The sequence below is a fragment of the Scyliorhinus torazame genome, chromosome 10 (assembly GCF_047496885.1).
Source record: "Scyliorhinus torazame isolate Kashiwa2021f chromosome 10, sScyTor2.1, whole genome shotgun sequence".
NCBI lineage: Eukaryota > Metazoa > Chordata > Chondrichthyes > Carcharhiniformes > Scyliorhinidae > Scyliorhinus > Scyliorhinus torazame.
The window spans coordinates 141,587,854-141,608,377 of record NC_092716.1 but is presented as its reverse complement, the minus strand read 5'-3'; the positions used below and the strand labels follow the sequence as shown (position 1 = coordinate 141,608,377).

Here is a 20,524-nt window from a genome sequence, read left to right as displayed (position 1 = left end):
TGTGGCCTAGATTTTATTAATTTTAACCCATTTTACAAACTTCTTTTATGTGACTAGCTGCCTACACAAAGTTGAATCTAATAAATAAATACTTGAGCTATGAAGAAGCTCCAGTCTCTTTCTTTCAGTCAGCAGGAAGAGATTTTAATCTCAGGAATTTAGTTTTTTAAAGCCCAATGCCTCGGACTGAAAGAAGAACGTTTTGATTTATTCTTGTAACGTAACCCAACATAAATATCTGATTCAAGAAACTTCTCTCTTGGTGATCAGTAGCCGGAGAGTTAAACCCCATGAAAAGGTCATTATTGTCTTGTCCACATCCACTATTAAGTGCACGACAAGGTTTGGAGTCACAGAGTGAAAACAATTCAATTCAAAAAAGAAACTCAAAACAACAAATCCAGTTGATTTCCATTTATTGACAATTATAATTTCAACAAATAGAACAGTTCCTAGTAAAGGTTTATGTGTGATCAGAATGCATACAGGAATACCAAGCATGAAAAGCAAGGGTTAGATAAGACTTCATATACCCACAACCTAAAAGGGACAGTTATCAATTGTCAGCCATGTCGTCATATGGTCCACATGTTACTGGCCATCTTTGTCAAGAGCAGAAAGTTAAAGCAGTTTATGAAGTTGGTAGCTGCACATGGAGTTGCTGGAAACTGACATTAATCACTTTAGCTCTGCAACTCTTGATTTTCTAGCTTTTCAGTTTTTATGAACAAATGTACATTTTCTTTACATTTCTCTAACTAGAAACACTGATGTCAAAATAAGACACAAACTAGAAAGATCAGAAATAGTAGTTTGCTGTTTTTGAATGTAGCTGTAGAACTGTCCAAAGATGTGCAGCTTAGGTGGATTGGCTAAATTGCTCCCTAGTGTCCAAAGGTTAGGTGGGGTTACGGGGATAGGGTGGGGGAGTGGGCCTAGGTAGGGTGTTCTTTCGGCAGGTTGGTGCAGACTCGATGGGCTGTCTTCTGCACTGTAGGTGCAATATATGGGTCAACAGTGCTGCCATGTCGTTCAGCAGGCTAATGTATAGAATGATTTTACAGAGAAGATGAAGTACATATTTAATTTCTATGTGGTCCCTTTTGAATTTATCACAAGAAGATGAAATTACGAAACACATACATTGCACTGTTTACTTTAAAAACGGTAGGAAAGACATCCTTGGCATTCTTAGCATTTGTCTTAAAATTCTACAGAAAGGTATGATGATTTTCCCCATTTATCTGGGTTTTTGACAACCCAGGATTTTCTATATTTTCTAAACATTATTCTTCAATTTATTGAGCTGGAGGTTCGGGCATCTGCTTGGTGGCTCCTTAACACTTTGCAGTTACACAACCACAATTCTTTACATAGGTGTAGGTGAATTCAATCATCTTGCCGTCTGGACAAAGTAGCATGGTACTTTGTTTGTCAGCAGCTAACTCCTGACAGCAGGTGCACTTATGTAACATCATATTTGCTTCAGCAGAATATCTGTCAAAGAACCAAGAAGACATTTTACTTCAATTACATAGATATATAAAAATACATTATTAATCTCTCAACAATCATGTTAAAATATTAAATCTGCATGCATTTCTTGTCAACTTCTTTAATTATAAGTTTCTGATTTCACATTTATAACTGTCCATGTCAACCTGTCATTACTATCTTTACTCACCAACCAAGGAGAGGTGCTGCAGCATCATTAGTATGATGACAATGTGGCAAATTCACAAACTGAATTCTAAATGTGGACACAGGACTCAGGAATTTGTAATGGAAATACCTATGTCAGCCTTTAAACTGAGGTCCGATTGCCAGTAGGGTGCAGCCGAAGCATAGGCAGCTTGCATTCTAAATGTGCTCACAGAAGCTTACAATAAAAATGTATGAAAAGAAGGAGAGAATGTATAACTTCAAACTGAGATCTGTCTTGTTTTTCCTAACCACAAGTTCCATTTCACTAAAGACTACTCTTGTGTCAATGTATGTCATACTGTGATATATATTAAAACTTTGGCCAAGAACTTCCTCAGAGTTGATCCTGCTCATTTACTTCTACTTTACCAAAAGTGAGGCAAGAAGTCCATTTACAGGGGTAAGCCCATTTTCTGCTGTTCTTCTAACAAAGTTACAGCAGCAGAACATGAACAGCTCTGAGGAAATTAGCAGCATACATTCCCATTCAGTAGTGTTTACTATTCACAGCAATGAACTTCAAAGTTAATGTGTCACAACACGTAGTAAAGAGTTAAACGTTATCCTCACTCCTCATACTGTTGACCAGTGTAAGTGGACAATTCCACCTCATTAGTCCCCCATCTCACCCAACCGGGCGTTTGTCATATGTAAACATCAGCAGCTCTTCAACCACATGGGCTACTATGTCGGCAGCATTTTCTGTCAACTTTATTTCATTATAAGTTCTTACATTTTACATAAGTTTATAGTGGAAATAATCTACGTAGTTGTGGTAGAGTGTCACCACTGGTGGGAGCAGGCAATTATGGCTTCACAAGTTTATGTAGGCAGTTTTCATTATAAATATGGGCATAGAAATTGATATTGGAGGTATCAAAATAAGAAAGACATATACAACTTTAAAATGGTTGCTGAATTTCATTGCACACCCTGGTCCAATCACCCTCGTTTTATTTAATAACAATGCTTGGTCTTGACTTGCAGCAAGGAGTGCCATGGGAGATTTGTAAATTGTTTGCACATACTCTTTCATTAGGCTGAACCTTGCTGGAAAACAATGGTGTATAACAATGCATGCCACTATTAATTAGCGAGTGATTGTGTGAGTTCTGAATCTTTAGAGTTTGCTGGTTGATTTACAGTGTTCCTGTTTGTTTTACACAAACAGCATCTCATTCTTGTTGTGAAGAACTTCCCAGATTTGCACACTTTTTAAAACTACATTATCATTACTATTGCAATGGCAATCAACCTCCTTGACCTAGAAAGGTAACAATTTAAGCTGTTCAATCTAATTTCTGCATAGTCTAAATTGTTGCTAGAGAATGTAAAAATGTCAAGTTTTAGTTTTCTTCTTTACCTTCCTGCCATTATTTTCCTCAATCAAACTTTCTTCCCCTCACTTTAATTTTCTTTATGTACCTGATTTGTCTTTAATTCATGCCAATTCACTCTCCTTCTCCGTTGTCCCTGTTTCTTTCTCAATCTTGATACTGCTGTTCCTGCCATTCATTGAAGTCCCAGAGGTCCCATTGCCCTGACAACGTTTTATCAGCTTGTATTTCTAGCAAGTTACGCAGCAGAAAATGTTGAGTTGAAGGGTGCAGGATATAGGCTAACTAATGGTGTAGACTATGTGATGTCCTGTTACTGTAAGATCTGGGCCATTATTTTTCTGTAATTATGAGTGTACTCATTAGAACTGAACATTCAGGAACATTACAAGAGAAGGCACTATAATAAAAGGGACACGAGTCGCCATGCACATCTATCCCTGATTAATTATCGCAACACCTTTTAAGACAGTTCAACAACACCAGTACTGTTATTGATTACATGTAGAATAAAAATGCTTCCCACTTCAGGACAACTCCTCAAGCAGAAAGTCACTAAGAGCCCACAAGCACATAATTACAATACCATGAAGCAAAAGGTGGGTGCACCATGCCCTTTAAAATCACCACTACCAGAGGACACAAAGAGATTGTAGACCTGAACAAAATAAATGGCAATTATTCAGAATAAAAGTGACAAGCTGGAATCATAAGATTGGATGATTAACTGTTAATAAAGAACTGACGAGAGTCCGTCATTCTGACTGAAAGATTGAACGTTTTGCTGGAAAGCTAAAGAAAGAAACTATAATGCCAAAATAACAAGCTGAACCTGAAATTTGTAAGAGTGAAACAAACTGTCAGTATCAAGAATCTGACTTTACCTGTATGTATTATAATGGATTAACATGCACAGGTCCATAAAACCTTGCTGCCTGTTGTCATGTGTCTGGTATATGCTTTGTTAACATTATTCCAGTATAACTGTCTGTGTTCATACATAAGCTTGCCATTCTGTAATTAGATTTTTCACTGATGGTGGCACTGCAGCACCTCACTGATGTATCTTTCAGCTCCTCAGCAAACACTGCCTCTCCACTAACCGATCCAGCCTCACAAATTTCTGGAGATTTTGGCACATAACTACAAATAATAATTGAGTTTCCAAGTATTATATGAAACATGGACAAATGCCTACTCCTGCACCACTCCTGGAACCATATATTTACAGCCAAACTTCCCTTTGACTGTTTCGCACAGTGCATAGCAGAGGCACTTTTCTAGGATCGGTGTGCAAATTATTTTCCTTTGTTTCTAATGTGAAATTCTCTCAAATTACTGTGGTTGCTGAATCAATTGAATTTTTCAAGACTGAGACCAATGGATATTTATTAGGAAAGGAAATGAAGAGAAATGGAGAGAAGGTGATATGATATCATGCTATTTTCCCAGCCCTTTCCCATCTCTCAAGCGGCCTACAATGCCTGTGCCTCAGGGCTGGTTATTTCTACTGTCTGTTCATGATCATTCACAGGATCCACAAGGATACAGAACAGATTTCTTTACCTATTAACCACCCTGCCCTACATTTATTTCAGTTCTGGCGTTCATGCTTTCCCCCCTCCCCCCAAAACAGGCCGTTGAGAATAATGATTAGTCAGTTCCATAAATTCCTTTTCAGAGATGCAGTTGACTACTTGATCATTTTTGGGTTTGGATGGAATCTGCAAACTGAAAAGAATTTCAGTACAGAAGCACATGCAAAGTAAGAATGGAATCAAGGCTGAAACAAAGCCTGTGCTCTGTTTTTTCTCAGACTCTGCTCTCTCTCACATTTCTCAGACCTTGTGCTCTCTTTCTCTGTTGTTTCTCAGTCTCTGTGCTGTCTCTTTCTCTCTCTCTCACCCCCCCCCCCCCCACTCACTCTCTCATTTCTCAGAACCCTGTGCTCTCTATCTGTTGTTTCTCAGACTCTGTGCTCTCTCTCTCTCTCATTTCTTCGACTCTGTGCTCGCTCTCTCATTTCTCACATTCTGTGCTCTCTCACATTTCTCAGACGCGGTGCTCTCTCTCTCATTTCTCAGATTATGTGCTCTTCTCTCATTTCTCAGATTCTGCTCTCTCTCATTTCTCAGACTACGTGCTCTCTTTCACATTTCTCAAACTTTTTGCTCTCTCTCTCATTTCTCAGACTGTGCTCTCTCACTTCTCAGACTCTGTGCCCTCTTTCTCTGCTGTTTCTCAGACTCTGCTCTCATTCTCTGTTATTTCTCAGACTCTGTGCTCTCTCTATGTTGTTTCTCTCTCTCTGTGCTCTCATTCTCTGTTATTTCTCAGACTCTGTGCTCTCCTCTCTCATTTCTCAGACCCTGTGCTCTCTCTTTATATTGTTTCTCAGACTCTGTGCTCTCTCTCTCTCTCATTTCTCAGATTCTGCTCTCTCTCATTTCTCAAACTATGCGCTCTCTCTCTCATTTCTCAGACCCTGTGCTCTCTTTCTCTGTTGTTTCTCAGACTCTGTGCTCTCTCTCTCATTCCTCAGACCCTGTGCTCTCTTTCTCTGTTGTTTCTCAGACTCTGTGCTCTCATTTCTCAGACTCTGTGAACTCTCTTGCTGTTGTTTCTCAATCTCTGCGCTCTCTCTCTTTCATTTCTCAGACTCTCTCACTTCTCAGACTTTGTGCTCTCTTTCTCTCTCTTGTTTCTCAGACACTGCTTTCTCTTGTTTCTCAGACAGTGCTCCCTCTCACATTTCTCAGACACTGCTCTCTCTCATTTCTCAGATTCTGTGCCCTCTCTCTGTTGTTTTTCTCGCTCTCTGAGCCCTCTCTGTTATTTCTGTGACTTTGTGCTCTCACTCTATTGTTTCTGAGACTCTGTGCCTATGGATGCAGAGAAAGCATTTGACCGGGTTGAGTGGGCGTGTTTGTTTGAGGGTTCGTAAATTGGGTTTGGCTGCTGTATAGGGCCCCCAGGGCATGTGTTCATACGATCCATGTGAGCTTGGGGCATTTTGGTCTGCATCGGAGAATGGGACAAGGGTGCCCGCTGTCTCTGTTGCTTTTCGCTTTGCCAATTGAGCCTCTGGCAATGGCACTTGGAGCCTCAGGATGGAGAGGTATTGTTAGGGGGGGGTGCAGCATCGGGTCTCCCTATATGCAGATGAACTTTTGCTGTATGTTAAAAAACCCGGTGGAGAGCTTTGATAGGATCATGGGGATATTGGTGAAGTTTGGCTCGGGGTATGAGCTCAACATGGGGAAGAGGGAGGTATTCCCGATCAATGCGCGGGTGCAGGGGAAGAGTTTGGAGAAGCTGCCATTTTGGCTGGTCGGGTATGCTTCCGATACTTGGGGATACGTGTGGCGCATAGTTAGGCCCAGTTGCACAAGCTGAATTTAGCGAATCTGGTGGAAGGGGTGAAAGAGGAGTTTAAGAGGTGGAATATTTTGCTGCTATCGTTGGCTGGAAGGCTCCAGGCGGTTAAGATGATGGTGCTGCCGAGGTTTCTCTTTGTCTTCCAAAACCTCTCGATTTTGTGCCCAAATTATTTTTTGGTGGCGTCAGTTTGATGATTTCAGAGTGTATATGGGCGGGTAAGGTACCCCAGATTAGGAGGGCATTTTTGGAGAGAGACAGACGGAGAGGAAGGTTAGCGCTGCCGAACCTGCTGAACTATTACTGGGTGGCGAGCATTGAGAAGGTCAGGAAGTGGGCAATGGAGGAGAAGTCGGTGTGGGGGTGGACGGAGGAAGCTTTGTGTAGTGGGTCGAGTTTAAGGGCACTGTATTGGTGCCTCTTCCGTTCTCGCCGACCACTCCACGAGCCTGGTAGTGGTATCAGTACTAAGGATGTGGAATCAATGCCTGCAGCACTTTAAGACGGAGGGGATGTCACTGCGGGTGCTGATCTGTGGCAATCACAGGTTTATTCTGGCAGGCCTCGATGCCATGTTTAGAGTGTGGGAGAGGGCGGGTAAAGATAGAGTGCTTCAGGGACGTGTGGGGAGAAGTTTGCCGAGTTGGGAGAGCTAGAGGCGGAGTTCGAACTACTGGGGGGGGGAATGGTTTTCGGTATCTGCACTTTTGACACTTCATCAGGAAGGAGCTGGCAACGTTTGGGAAATTATCTTCCCTGGTGCTACAAGATAAAATTTTGTCCCAGGACGAGATAGGGAAGGGAAGAGAAGGATCTCGTAAATATATGGGAAGTTGATGGAGAAAGAGAGGTTTTCGATGGAGGAATTAAAATGGAAAAGGGAAGAGGAGCTGGGGGTTGAGCTGTGGAAGTTGGGTATGGAGTGAGGCCCTGCCGAGGGTAAACTAATCTCCACATGTGTGAGACTGAGTCTCATCCAGTTCACAATGGTGCATAGGGTGCACATGACGGTGTCAAGGATGAATTAGTTCTTTCCAGGAGTGGAGGATAGATGCGGACGGTGCACAAAGGGACTGACGAATCATGTCCACGTGTTTTTTACATGTCTGAAGTTGGAGGAGTTCTGGGCGGTCTTTTCCGGAACTATGTCAAAGGTTCTGGGGGTGAAGATGGCTCCAAGCCGGTGGGTGGCAATATTTGGAGTTTCGGAAGCACTGGGAGTGCAGGTGGGGACAGAGGCTGACATGTTGGCTATTGCCTCCCTGAGGCCCGAAGTCGGATACTGTTAGGGTGGCGGGCCTCAGAGCCACCTAAAGCAATGGTGTGGCTGAGTGTCTGCACCTGGAAAAGATAAAGTTTGCTATCGGAGGCGGAGATGAAGGGTTCTTCTCGAGGTGGAGGCTGCTCATTGACTTCTTTACAGAGTGGTGAAATGTCAGCGGGGGCTGGGGGGATGTGAGGGGGTTTCTTATGAAGGGGTTTCCTTTGTTACTATAGTGAGAAAATGGGGCAGAGGGAGTGGGCTGTGATAGAGGGGTTTGGGTATCTGGAGTGTGGTTTGTGAAGGATGTTCATTAGTGTTGTTTCTCTTTTTCTGCATATAATTGAAAATGCCTTGAACAAAAATCATTTTTGAAAAAAAGATGGTCTTTGGGATTCTCTGGGCGGGATTCTCTCAGCCCGGGGCCGGGCCGGAGAATCCCTGCGACCGGCGCGAGTCGTGCCACGCTGCCCCGACGCCGGCACGACGCAGAGCGGAGAATCAGCGCCATTGCCGCTGGCGTGGTTGGTGCAGAGTTGGTCGGGGCCACTCTACGCGGCCGGCCAGCCGATTCTCGGCCCCGGATGGGCCGAGCGGCTGTCATGAAAACGGCGAGTCCCGCTGGCACCGTCCACACCTGCTCTCAGCCGGCAGGAACTCGGCGTGTAAGGGTCGGGGGGCGGTCTGTGGGAGGGGGGAAGCGGGGTCCGAACCCGGGGGCCTCCGATGTGGCCTGGCCTGCGACCGGGGCCCACTGAGCGGTGGACCGACCTCTCTGGCTGGGGACCTCCTTTCCTCCACGCCGGCCCCTGTAGCCCTGCGCCATGTTGCGTCGGGGCCGGCGCGTTGAAGGCGGCCACTGCGCATGGGCGCGTTGGCACCGGAGTCACTGCGCATGCGCGGATCCCGCGGCGCCCAGTTCGCACCGGGATCAGCAGCTGGAGCGGCGTGAACCGCTCCAGTGCCATGCTGACCCCCGGTTGGGGCCAGAATTAGTCCTCGGCTCAGCCCGCTCATGCCGTTGTAAAACGCGACGGCGTTTACGACGGCGTGGTCACTCTGCCGCGGGATTAGAGAATCCCGACCAGCACACCCTCTGCCCGCGTGTTTTCCGGCGGTGTGGGGTGCCGTCAAGGGAAACTCCCATTGACAAGCATCGGGAGTCTCTATTCCCAAGCCAGCGAATGGCACACCGCCGAGAAACATGCAACTGGGGGACCGGAGAATCAAGTCCACTACCTTTCTGGCATGCACTAATCTAAGTGTGGTCAATCTGTATCAAAGTTAAAATCCCCTACTGAAACCACTCTGCCTTTGCTACATGCTTGGAAATATTTATGCATATGCAATCTACCACATGACAGCTGATAACAGCGGGTTAACACACATCTCCCTCTACAGCCTTAAACCTTCTTAACATGGCCTTGTTTAATGATCCTTCTCTCAGATATTACTTTGCACAGCTGTAATTGTTCAATCAATACTTTTTGTTCCCCTCTCTATCCTATCTGAAAACCCTGCAGCCAGGAATGTTCTGCTGCCATTGTCATCTTTCTTTATGATGGTGGAGATCTTTCTTTAATCCATGTTTCAGTAATTGCTCCCTGGGATTCTCCGTCCCGCCAGCCGTGATCTCTGGCACGGTATGCGCCCCCTGGCAGTGGGATTCTCTGTTCCCACATCCGGTCAATGGGGTTTCCCATTGTGGCCACCCCATCCGTTGGGAAACCTGCCAGCGTGGATGCGCTGCCAGCGAAGTGGAGGGTCCCGCCGACAGAGAATTGCACAGATGATATCTTATTTCCAAGTGACTCTCTGTGACCTCAGCCCATTTGTCTTATTCATGAGACTCTGCATTAAAATTCATACCATTAAGCTCTGCCAAACTCATTTGTCATCTATTTTTCAGCATCTTTTTCCTCTGCCATTAACACTTAATTACCAATTAGCTACCTTTCAATTCCAGTTTTCTCTCCGGTTGGAATCCACATTTAGGTGACTATCTCCTTGCCAAACCACGTTTCAATCCACAACGTTTTTCCTGTTTAAACACTCTTATACTGATGTTTCCCCAGATTTGGTGCTTTTTCTCTCAGGTTTGTCTGAATATTTGACTCTAACTTAAGTGTCTGCCAGGTACCCCCCTCTCTGATATATATCTTAGATTCTGTATCTTTGATGCTTTTATCAGACTCAGGTGCTCTTCCTCTCAGCTTTCTCTGAATGACGGACTCACTCTGTTTATCATGTTTCTGCTGGATCATCCCTCTCTTCCTAATGTTTTCTTCGCACATTGTGCCCTCTCTGAAATTCCTCTCTGAACTGATATTATCTCCCTTTTGAAATCTCTTCCAGACTCGCTCTCTCCCTGATATTTCTTTCAGACTGTACTCTCCCTCACATTTCTCTGAATATTTGCCACTATTTCTGCCAAATTATCTCTCCATGTTGTTTCTCTCAGTTCTCTCACTTATTATTCCCCTGCTTGAACACCCTCTGATTTTATTTTCTCTATACATACGTAGAAGAGCTCCCACAGCGTCCTTCACAGTAAGGTATGGATACTTTTTGTTTCGATCGACATCCTTTGTGGTTGATGTAGGTTGTTGTATGTGAGATGGTACATGCCTTTTGAATACCTGAAAATGGGAGCACATTTAAACTCATCAGAGTTCAGTGAGATCAATTCAGATTATTTTTCAAAGATTAAAATAGACAATGAAACGAGAATAACATTTTAAATTCAACACATTGCATGATATTGTACTGAACTTATAAAATATGTGGTTTGATATAAGACTCTGATGTCCAGAGCAGTGAAATCTGTGCTTAACTCTGTGTTGCACATGGAGATCCGATATAAGTCCTGATGTGCACAAACGCACTGAAATTGTCCTGGAAATTTGAACTTACGATGGGTTGATTTGAGCTGCCATGGACCCTCCATGAAAGTTTCCAACGCATACAAGGTTACAAATTAGGAGCAGGAGTAGACCATTCAGCCACTTTAACTTGCTCCACCACTTGATAAGGTGGTAGCTAATCAGATTGTGGTCTCTATTTTCCGGGTCTACCCTCTGTGCCCTTTGACCCCCCTTGTCAGTCAAGAATCTATCTAACTCAGCCTTAAAAATATTCAATGACCCACAGCCTCCACTGAGGGGGAGAGAATTCCACAATCTAACAACCCTCTGAGAAAAATATTCTCCTTATCTCAACCTCAAGTGGGAGACCCCTTTATATTTAAACTGGTTCTAGTCTCTACCAAAAGAGGAATGAACTTTCAGCATTCACCCTGACAAGTCCCCTTAATACTATATATGTTTCAATAAGATCGCCTCTCATTCTTCTAAACTCCAACGGGTATAGGCCCAGTCTCTTTCCTCAGGCAATAACACCTTCATCCCAGGAATCAGTCAAGAAAACATTCTCTGCACTGCCTCTAATCTAATTATATTCTTTCTTGAATAAGGGGACCAAAACTGTACACAGTACTCCAGATGTCATCTCATCAATGCCCTACACACCAATAACAAAACTTCCCGACTTTTGTACTCCATTTCCCTGGCAATAAACAACATTCCTTTTGCCTTCCCACTCATTTAACCTAGCTAAATGCCTTTGCGGACTCCTTGGGCAGGACTCTCCCATCCCGCGGCAGAGTGTCTACGCCGTCGTAAACGTCGTTGCGTTTTACGGCCACTCCCACGATTAATTCTGGCCCCTACAGGGGGCCAGCACAGCCCTGGAGCGGTTTGCGCTCCTCCAGTTGCAGATCCCGGTGTGAACTGTGCACCGCGGGATCCATGCATGCGCAGTTGTGCCAGCGCCAACGAGGACATGCAAATTGGCTCCGGCGCCAACGTGCGCATGCGCAGTGGCTTCCTTCAACGCGCCGGCCCCGGCGCAACATGGCACAGGGCTACAGGGGCCACCATGCATAGGAAAGGAGGCCCCCAGCCACAGAGGCCGGCCCACCAATCGGTGGGCCCTGATCACGGCCAGGCCACATCGGAGGCCACCCCCCCCCCCCCCCCCGGGGTCAGACCACCTCTCCCCCCCCCACAGGCCGCCACCCGACCCTTGCACGCTGAGGTCCCGTCGGTCCAGAGCAGGTTAGAACGGCACCAGCGGGACTCGGCTCTTTTCTTACGGCCGCTCGGCCCATTCGGGCTGGAGAATCAGCGGGCCGGCTGCGTAGAGCGGCCCGCGGCCGGCGCCGCGCCGACCACGCCGGCGCCCCTGGCACCAATTCTCCGCACTGCGGAGAATCGGTGCCGGCGTCGGGGCGGCGTGGCCCGTTCGCGGGGATTCTCCGGCCCGGCGCGGGGCTGGGAGAATCCCGATCAATAAATTTGCACTTCCCCCGGTTACTGACTGGTGAGCAAAGTAACTTGATGCGACAGATAAACCAAGCAGCTACAAAAGCTTCAGAGCACACCAGCAAAATATAATGAAGAGCAAGCACAGTTAGTTACATTTATAACTCTGAGTGAATGGGGTCCCAAATACTTGGGGATCAGAAGATTGGGGTTTAAATCTGACTCCACACTGAATTGAGCACAAAGGCCCAAATGCAGTAATGTTTTCCTGGTGGCAGAGGGGGCCCGCCCAGGGTTTTCCCTTTGCGCGTGGGTGGGTGGGTGCGTGGGGGAGGGGGGTGCGCCAGCCACAGGTGGAACCAGAAGACCGGCTGGATGGACCGGAAAATTCTGCCTAACATTCTCCACGGGGCTCGAAGTCATACTTTGTTACAGAAATGTTCCTTTGAAGCACCTTAGAACGTTTCGCTACATAGGGCAACATGGTGGTGCAGTGCTTAGCATCGATTCTCCGCACCTCGGAGAACATGCGCCGACGTCGGGGCGTCGTGGCGCGGTTGCGGCAATTCTCCGGCCCGGCGCGGGGTCCTTATGTCATCTTCAACAATATATTCTATCCTTTCATCGAGGTCATTGTTATAGATTGAGGCCCTGGAACCCATCCCTGAGGCACTCTACTGATTACATCTTTCCAATCCAAAGATGACCCATTTATCCCTGCTCTACTTCCTGTTTGTTAACCAATCCTCTTTCCATGCCAACATGTTATCCCCAACACTATGAGCTCTTACTTTATGTTGTAGCCTTAGATGTGGCACCTTGTCAAATGCCTTTTGAAAATTGAAGTACACTACATCTCCAGGTTCCCCATTATCCATCTTACTTTCTTAAAGAACTCTGATAAATTAGCGAGACACAATTTCCATTTCACAAAGCTATGCTCACTCTTCCTGATTGTATTAAGATTTTATCAGTCCCCTGTAATGATATTCTCAATAATAGATCTAGCATTTTCCCGATGACAGATGTTAAGGTTTCCTGATTTCTGTCTCTCCCTCCTTTCTTGAACAGAGGAGTGAAATTCACTATTTTCTATTCTGAGGGGACTTTTCCAGAATCTGGGGAATTTCGGAAAATTAAAACTAATGCATCCACTATCTCAGTAGCCACTTACTTTTAATACCCTAGGATGAAGTCCCTCAGGACCTGGGGACTTGACAACCTTTAGTTCTAATAATCTTCTCAGTATCCTTTCCCTGGCAATTTGAAATTATTTAAATTCATTCATCCTTTACACCTCTTGATTTACAATTATTTAGACCATAAAACATAGGAGCAGAATTAGGCTGCTCGGCCCATCAAGTCTGCTCTGCCATTCAATCATGGCTAATATTTTTCTCATCTACATTCTCCTGCCTTCTCCCCATAACCCCTGATCCCCTTATTAATCAAGAACCGATCTATCTCTGTCTTAAAGGCACTCAATGATTTGGCCTCCACAGCCTTCTGCGGCAATGGGTTCCACAGATTCATCACTCTCTGTCTGAGGCTGTGCCCTCTTGTTCTAGTTTTTCCTACTAGTGGAAACATTCACTCTACATCCACTCTATCTATGCTTCTCAGTATTGAGGGATGTTATTTGCGTCTTCTACAGTTAAGACAGACAAAATATCTATTCAAGGCATCTGACATTTCCTTATATCACTATTAATGTCCACTCTCTAGAAGACCAACACCCACTGTAGTTACTCTGTTCCTTTTTAACTACCTGTTGATACTCTTACATTCTGTTTTTATATTTCTAGGTAACTGTCTTATACTCTAAATTCTCCCTCTTTATGTGTTTTTAGTCATACTTTGCAGCTTTTCATATTTTGTCCATTCTTCTGAATCGCTGCTAATCTTCACAGAATTGTACACTTTTTTTCCAATTTGGTACTTGGCAGAATTTTACTGCTCCTCTCACCAGTGGGAACTTCCAGTCCCACTGAAAGCAATAAACCTTTGAACGGATCGCTGCATTATCCAGCCCCTTCCCCACCACGACAGAGCTGTAATATTCTTCCCACTATCTTTAACTTGATTAGTTAGCCAAGAATGATGCATCTTTCACCTAGAGTCTTTCTTTCTTGCTGACTGTTCTGAAATATCTCCTTAAATATCGGCAACTGCATCTCTACTGACCCACACTCAAACCAATTTTCCAGTTCCCTTAGGCGGCCCTTTGTCTTTATCTAAGATACAATCCCTAGTCTTAGGCCCACTGTTCTCTCCCTCAAATTGAATCCGAAACTCAATCATGTTATGATCATGTTAAGATCAGTACTATTTAGGATCTTCTTTACTATAAGGTAATTAATTATTCCTGTCTCATTGCACACAACTCAGTCTAGAATAGCCTACCATTTGCTTGGCTTTAGAACGTGGTGCTCTCGGAAACTGTCCCAAAAACACATTATGAACATATTTTCCAAGTACCTTTGCCATACTATTTTTTCCAATCTATATGTAGATTTAAATCATCCACAATTATTGCCATACTTTTCTCACAAGCCCCCATTATTTCTTCTTGTGTACCCCATCCTACAGTGTAGTTATGGTTCGGGGATCTATAGACTACTCTCAAGTGACTTCTTACCTTTGTTATTTCTTATCTCTATTCAAATTGATTCTACATCTTTATCTTTCGATCCAAGGTCCTTTTTCCCAATTATACTAATATTATTAATAATTAACAGAGCTACCCCACCAACTATCTTACTGTTCTCCGAATGTCAGCTTTGGTCACCTTGTAGCCACATGTCTGTATTGGCATATCATACATTTTTATCAGTCCAAAGATGTGCAGGTTAGGTGGATAGGTCATGCTAAATTGCCCCTGAGTGTCCAAAAGGTTAGGTGGGGTTACTGGGTTGCTGGGATAGGGTGAGGCCTGACACTGGGTGGGATGCTCTTTCAGAGGGTCAGGGCAACTCGATGGCTGAATTGATAGAAATAAAAATGGATGAAGGTGGAGGAGAGAGTTCACAGCCTGACGTTTTTGAACACAATGTTAAGTCCGGAACGCTGCAACATGCCTCATCGGAAGGTGAGCTGCTGTTCCTCCAGTTTGCTCTGGGCTTCACTGGAACCTGTCAGCAGATGGACATGTGGACGTGAGAGCAGGATGGTGAGTTGAAATGGCAAATGACAGGAAGGTCTGGGTCCTGCTTGCTGACAGGCCGGAGGAGTTCTTGCAAAGTAGTCACCCAGTTTGCGTTTAGTCTCTCTAATATAGAGTAGACAGCATTGGGAGCATCAAATGCAATAGACCAGATTGAAGGAGGTGGACATGAAGCCAGACTCGAAAGGTTAGCTCTCTTTTCTTGCCACAGATGCTATCAGACCTGCTGAGATTGACCAGTATTTTCTGTTTTTTAAAAATTTAAAGTGCCCAATTCTTTTTTTCCAATTAACGGGCAATTTAGCATGGCTAATCTACCTACACTGCACATCTTTGGGTTGTGGGGGTGAGACCCACGCAGACACAGGGAGAATGTGTAAACTCCACACGGCTAGTGACCTGGGGCTAGGATCGAACCCGGGTTCTCGGCGCCGTGAGGCAGCAGTACTAACCACAGCAGCATCGTGCCATCCAGTATTTTCTGTTTTTATTTCAAATTCCAGCATCCGCAGTAATTTGCTTTTGTCCTATATGTCATGCCTGATAATTACAATGCATGGAAAGAGAAAGTGTTTATGTATTTTGGGTTTAAATGGGTTGTGATGTTTACTTCATTGTGGCCAATAGTAATAAATAGAAATTTACATCTGGGCAGCCTGAATTGCTTCACAGTCAAGTAATTAATTTTGAGGTATATACATTATTGCATTTGAGGCAAGATGCCAGCCAATTTGCGCTCAACAAGGTTCCACAAACAGGAATTAAAAGACCGGGTAGTTAATTTGTTTTAGTGATGTTGGGTGAAGGATAAATGTTGGTTAGGCAACGAGGACAATTCTCTGCTCTGCTTCAAATAATATCACAATGTCTCAGATATCATTCAGCTAGGACACACAGGTTGCTTGGTTAAACCCTCACCTGAGAGATCTCTGACAATGAGTCCCTTGCAAAAGCAGCACAGTGTCACCATAAAATACTTACTCATGGTCTGAAATGAGAGTTAGAAGTAATAACCCTCCACCTGAGAGGTAGGAATACTCACCATTAAGCTAAGGCTAACATTTAACTCAATTCACTTGCACCAGAATTAGCTTGCAACAGTTTGACTACATCTTAATTTAGGGCCACACAGAGGTTTCCTAATAGCTTAAACATACGACTTACATGTCTGACAACATCCATCTGGGCCCATGCGTATTGTTCCCTGCCACAGAAAGTAAAGCATTAGACATTGTTATTTGAAAACACAAATCGAACAAAACCTGGATATTTAATTGTACAGAACGGATTTTGTTCTTTTTATTTGAAGAAATGAATATATAATTATGTTGTACTCACAGGTTCACACTGATCACGATCCAGGGGGGGGCACCATTTATGGTAGATGTTTGGAATAAAGTGAGGTCCAATTTTCTCACACTCATATTTAGTGCAGTTGCTCTTCGGATCTGATATTTTAGCTCCAGGCTGTGTAATAAAAGGAAATGAAAAGTTTTCAATGGCAAATAACTACATAAAAATGTTGGATCTGTGGGCTCTGACAGTGCAGTACTTACTACTACTAACTCTTCCTAAACTATATAATCATGAATTTCTCTAACAAAAAAAGTCACAATTATTAATCGACTGTGAAAATCAACTTTTTTCTGTGTAACAAGTGCCTTCCAACATAGCCATCACATACTAAATGCCTGTTGACAGTGAATAAATGTCAAGATACAGATTTGTTTATTTACCACAGCCATGTAATTTATAACAATAGTATTTTTTAGAGTACCCAATTCATTTTTCCAATTAAGGGACAATTTAGCATGGCCAATCCACCTACCCTGCACATCTTTTGTTTGTGGGGGCAAAATCCACGCAGAAACGGGGAGAATGTGCAAACTCCACACGGACAGTGACCCAGGGCCGGGATCGACCCTGTGACCTCGGTGTCGTGAGCACTGAGCCACTGTGCTGCCCCAACTATAGTATTATAGATTGCATAAGTTAATGTTGTAATTACTCTGTGTAACATGTCATATTGTAAAAAGAGTTTAAAATTCTGAACTAATCCTTCGTGTAACACATGCAGAAAAGAAATGTTGCAATTTGATCAAGTCTGTGTGTTTAAAAGGATGAGTGACTTTATTAAATAAATTCTCTAATTTTACGAAGGGCTTGGCACTTCTGTCGTAGAATCATGGGGTAGATTCTCCGATTCTGGGGCTATGTCCCCACGCCGGCGTGGGAACGGTGGCGTTTTACGGCAGAAAGGCTGGCGCAAAACAGCCACCGATTCCCCGTTTTGCTGGGGGCTAGCAGGAAGGTAGCGTAGAGCACCCAGTTCTAGCTGCCGATATGCCCCGAAGAATTGCCGGTCCATGGCCGTGCATGCGCACGGCAGCGGCCTGCAGCAGCCACTCATGGGCCCAGCCCGCGAAAAAGGCCCCACCTTCGGCCGGCTCATACACCGCGGACCATCCCTCCACAATGCCCCGAGCACCGAATAATGTCCCCCCCCCGCCCGCAGATCGTCCCTCCCCCGACTGTGGCGGCATTGGATTTGGTCCGGATTCGCCACGCCGAGTTCCCAATGGGCAAGACCATGAGAGACCCATGCCGTTGGGAACTCGGCGGGTCGGGGGTGGAGTTTCGGGGGGCGTGAATCAGGTAATGTCCTGAGGCTGTCGATATGTTGCGTGGCGTACTCAAAAGCGGCGCCGCCCCTGATTTTGTCGGAAATTTCCAGCTCCATATCTAATCGAGGTAGACTCATTTGAGATATTTGCTGCTTATTCCAAATAACTTCATTGGTGGACCCAGATAAGGCAGGGGTAGAAATTTGGGATGCAATTCAGCAGACTCCAATTGAAGTCCACTGAATGGCGCATTTAACGGGGTGTTTCTTGGTGGCTGCAGCGCCAAGATAGAGCCCGCTATTCAACAGCATTTTGCCGGAGTTTCTTTGGCCTCGGCATTGAGGGCACTCTTTAAGTAATTTCCTGCACTGGTAGATTGGGGCGTCATTTTTAACGGCAGCCCCGATCTTTCAACCCCTCTCAGCGCTCACGCCATGGTCTGCAGACCCCCCCACTTCACCCAACTTACCTCTTCTGGAGTCTTCGACACCCCCCTCCCCCCCCACCCCCTCCCCCTCACCCCACCTCTTATGGGCAAGGCCCCCGGGCCCGACCTATGGAATGGGTAGCCTTACACCTGGGCACCTTGGCAATGCCAGCCTGCAGTGCCCCTGCCAGTCTGGCACTGACATCTGGCCATCCTTGGGTGCAACAAGGCCGCTTGGTTTTGTATTGAATTCAGGAGTGGGTATACAAAGCCCACTCACAATGTCATTTCTTTTGATTCATTTCTGGCATGTGGGCATTGCTGGCAAAGCCAGCATTTAATATTCGTCCCTTATTTCTCCTTAGCAGTGGTGATGAGACATCTTATTGATCTGCTGCAGCCCATGCAATGTAGATATACCCATAATGCTGTGAGAGAGGGCGTTTCCCTCTCAACCCCTCTATTGATATATTGATACCAGATGCTCCATCTGGCATAAATAAGATAATTGTGCAGCCTAATATAATTGTTAAAGTGATGATAAACATTAATAATACTCTGGTTTGGCTTCAACAGAAGTCTTTGGGCAGGATTCTCTGGCCGCGTCCACCAGGCGATGGGAGAATCCCGTCTGAGGTCAATGGACTTCTCCATTGCCTGCGTCTTGTCCGTGGTGTTCTTGCACCGGGCGGGATGGAAGAATCCAGCCTTTTGTGTCCAGTTCTGGGTATTGCACATTGGAAAGAATGTGAAGCTTTTAGAGAGGGTGTAAAAAAAGACTTACAAGAGTATTTCAAGGATGAGAGACTTAAGGTTGGTGAGTAAATTGGAAAACTGGAATTGTTCCCCTTAAGAAAAGACAAAGTGAGAGGAGATTTGATAGAAATGTTCAAAATCATGAAGGGTCTAGACAGATTCTAGTGAAACTGGTCCCTATCTCGAAGGATCAGGAATCAGAGAGCAGCAATTTAAGAGACTGGCTTAAGAATCAGCAGTGGTGTGAAAAACAAATCTTTCCACACAGCGAGTGGTTAGGATCTGCAATCCTTTAGAGGAGGATTGGTGGTTTCAAAAGGGAATTCGATGGGGATTTGTGGAAGAAAGATTTGTGCAGCTAAGATGAAAGGGTGGACAATGGGACTAGCTGCATTGCTCTTACAGAAAGTCAACAGGGAAATAATGAGTTGAATGTTCTCCTTCAACTGTAACCTTTCTATGATACACCAAAATTGGCCTTCTAAATAGAAATACCTATCAATGCCCTGAGCAATAACCATGGGCGAAATTCACCCCCAACGGCGTGATGTCCGCCGACTGGCGCCAAAAACGGCGCCAATCAGACGGGCATCGCGCCAGCCCAAAGGTGCGGAATGCTCCGCATCTTTGGGGGCCGAGCCCCAACATTGAGGGGCTAGGCCGGCGCCGGAGGGATTTCCGCCCCGCCAGCTGGCGGAAATGGCGTTTGTTGCCCCGCCAGCTGGCGGAAATGGCGTTTGGTGCCCCGCCAGCTGGCGCGGAAATGCGGCGCATGCGCGGGAGCGTCAGCGGCCGCCGACAGTTTCCCGCGCATGCGCAGTGGGGAGAGTCTCTTCCGCCTTTGCCATGGTGGAGGCCGTGGCGGAGGCGGAAGGGAAAGAGTGCCCCCACGGCACAGGCCCGCCCGCGGATCGGTGGGCCCCGATCGCGGGCCAGGCCACCGTGGGGGCACCCTCCGGGGTCAGATCGCCCCGCGCCCCCCCCCAGGACCCCGGCCACGCCGCCTGGTCCCGCCGGTAAATACCAGCTTTGATTTACGCCGGCGGGACAGGCAATTTCTGGGCGGGACTTCGGCCCATCCGGGCCGGAGAATTGAGCGGGCGGTCCCGCCAACCGGCGCGGCCCGATTCCCGCCCCCTCCCAATCTCCGGGAGCGGAGACTTCGGCGGGGGCGGGATTCACGGTGGCCAACGGCCATTCTGCGACCCGGCGGGGGGTTCGGAGAATGACGCCCCATATCTCCAAATGTTTACCAATTTTTTTAATGCTTAATTGATGTCATGTTGCATTTTTCTCAACCTCATCATCTAGCCCCTCAACACTTTAAGTAGATGCCGACTATTATGGTGATTAATTTCTGAAATGTAAATGAATACCTGTAGGATTATTGGCTTCCTATTTGGTAACGCTATTATACAGTCAACCTGTGTACAATTTCCACAACATTGTCCTTTCACCGCCCCATATTTAAAGCCCTGTGGGAAACAAAACATTCATGATTACTCACTCTTCTTTTGCTAGTTAAAAAAGAATTGCTAAAGATTTGTGGGTT

At 45.6% G+C, this 20,524-nt stretch overlaps 1 protein-coding gene across 1 annotated transcript in view; it reads right to left on the bottom strand.

The window, feature by feature from the left end:
• Positions 1–399: 399 nt before the first annotated feature.
• The window catches only part of LOC140430264 (intestinal mucin-like protein), a 55,695-nt gene continuing 35,570 nt past the window's right edge, over positions 400–20,524 (bottom strand). The window contains exons 18-22 of the mRNA XM_072517689.1: positions 20,349–20,447; positions 16,504–16,632; positions 16,330–16,369; positions 10,202–10,319; positions 400–1,497 (exon numbers count right to left, since the gene is read on the bottom strand). Coding sequence (XP_072373790.1) covers positions 1,338–1,497; positions 10,202–10,319; positions 16,330–16,369; positions 16,504–16,632; positions 20,349–20,447 — 546 coding nt within the window. The 3' untranslated portion in view covers positions 400–1,337. The remainder of the gene's footprint in view (positions 1,498–10,201; positions 10,320–16,329; positions 16,370–16,503; positions 16,633–20,348; positions 20,448–20,524) is intronic.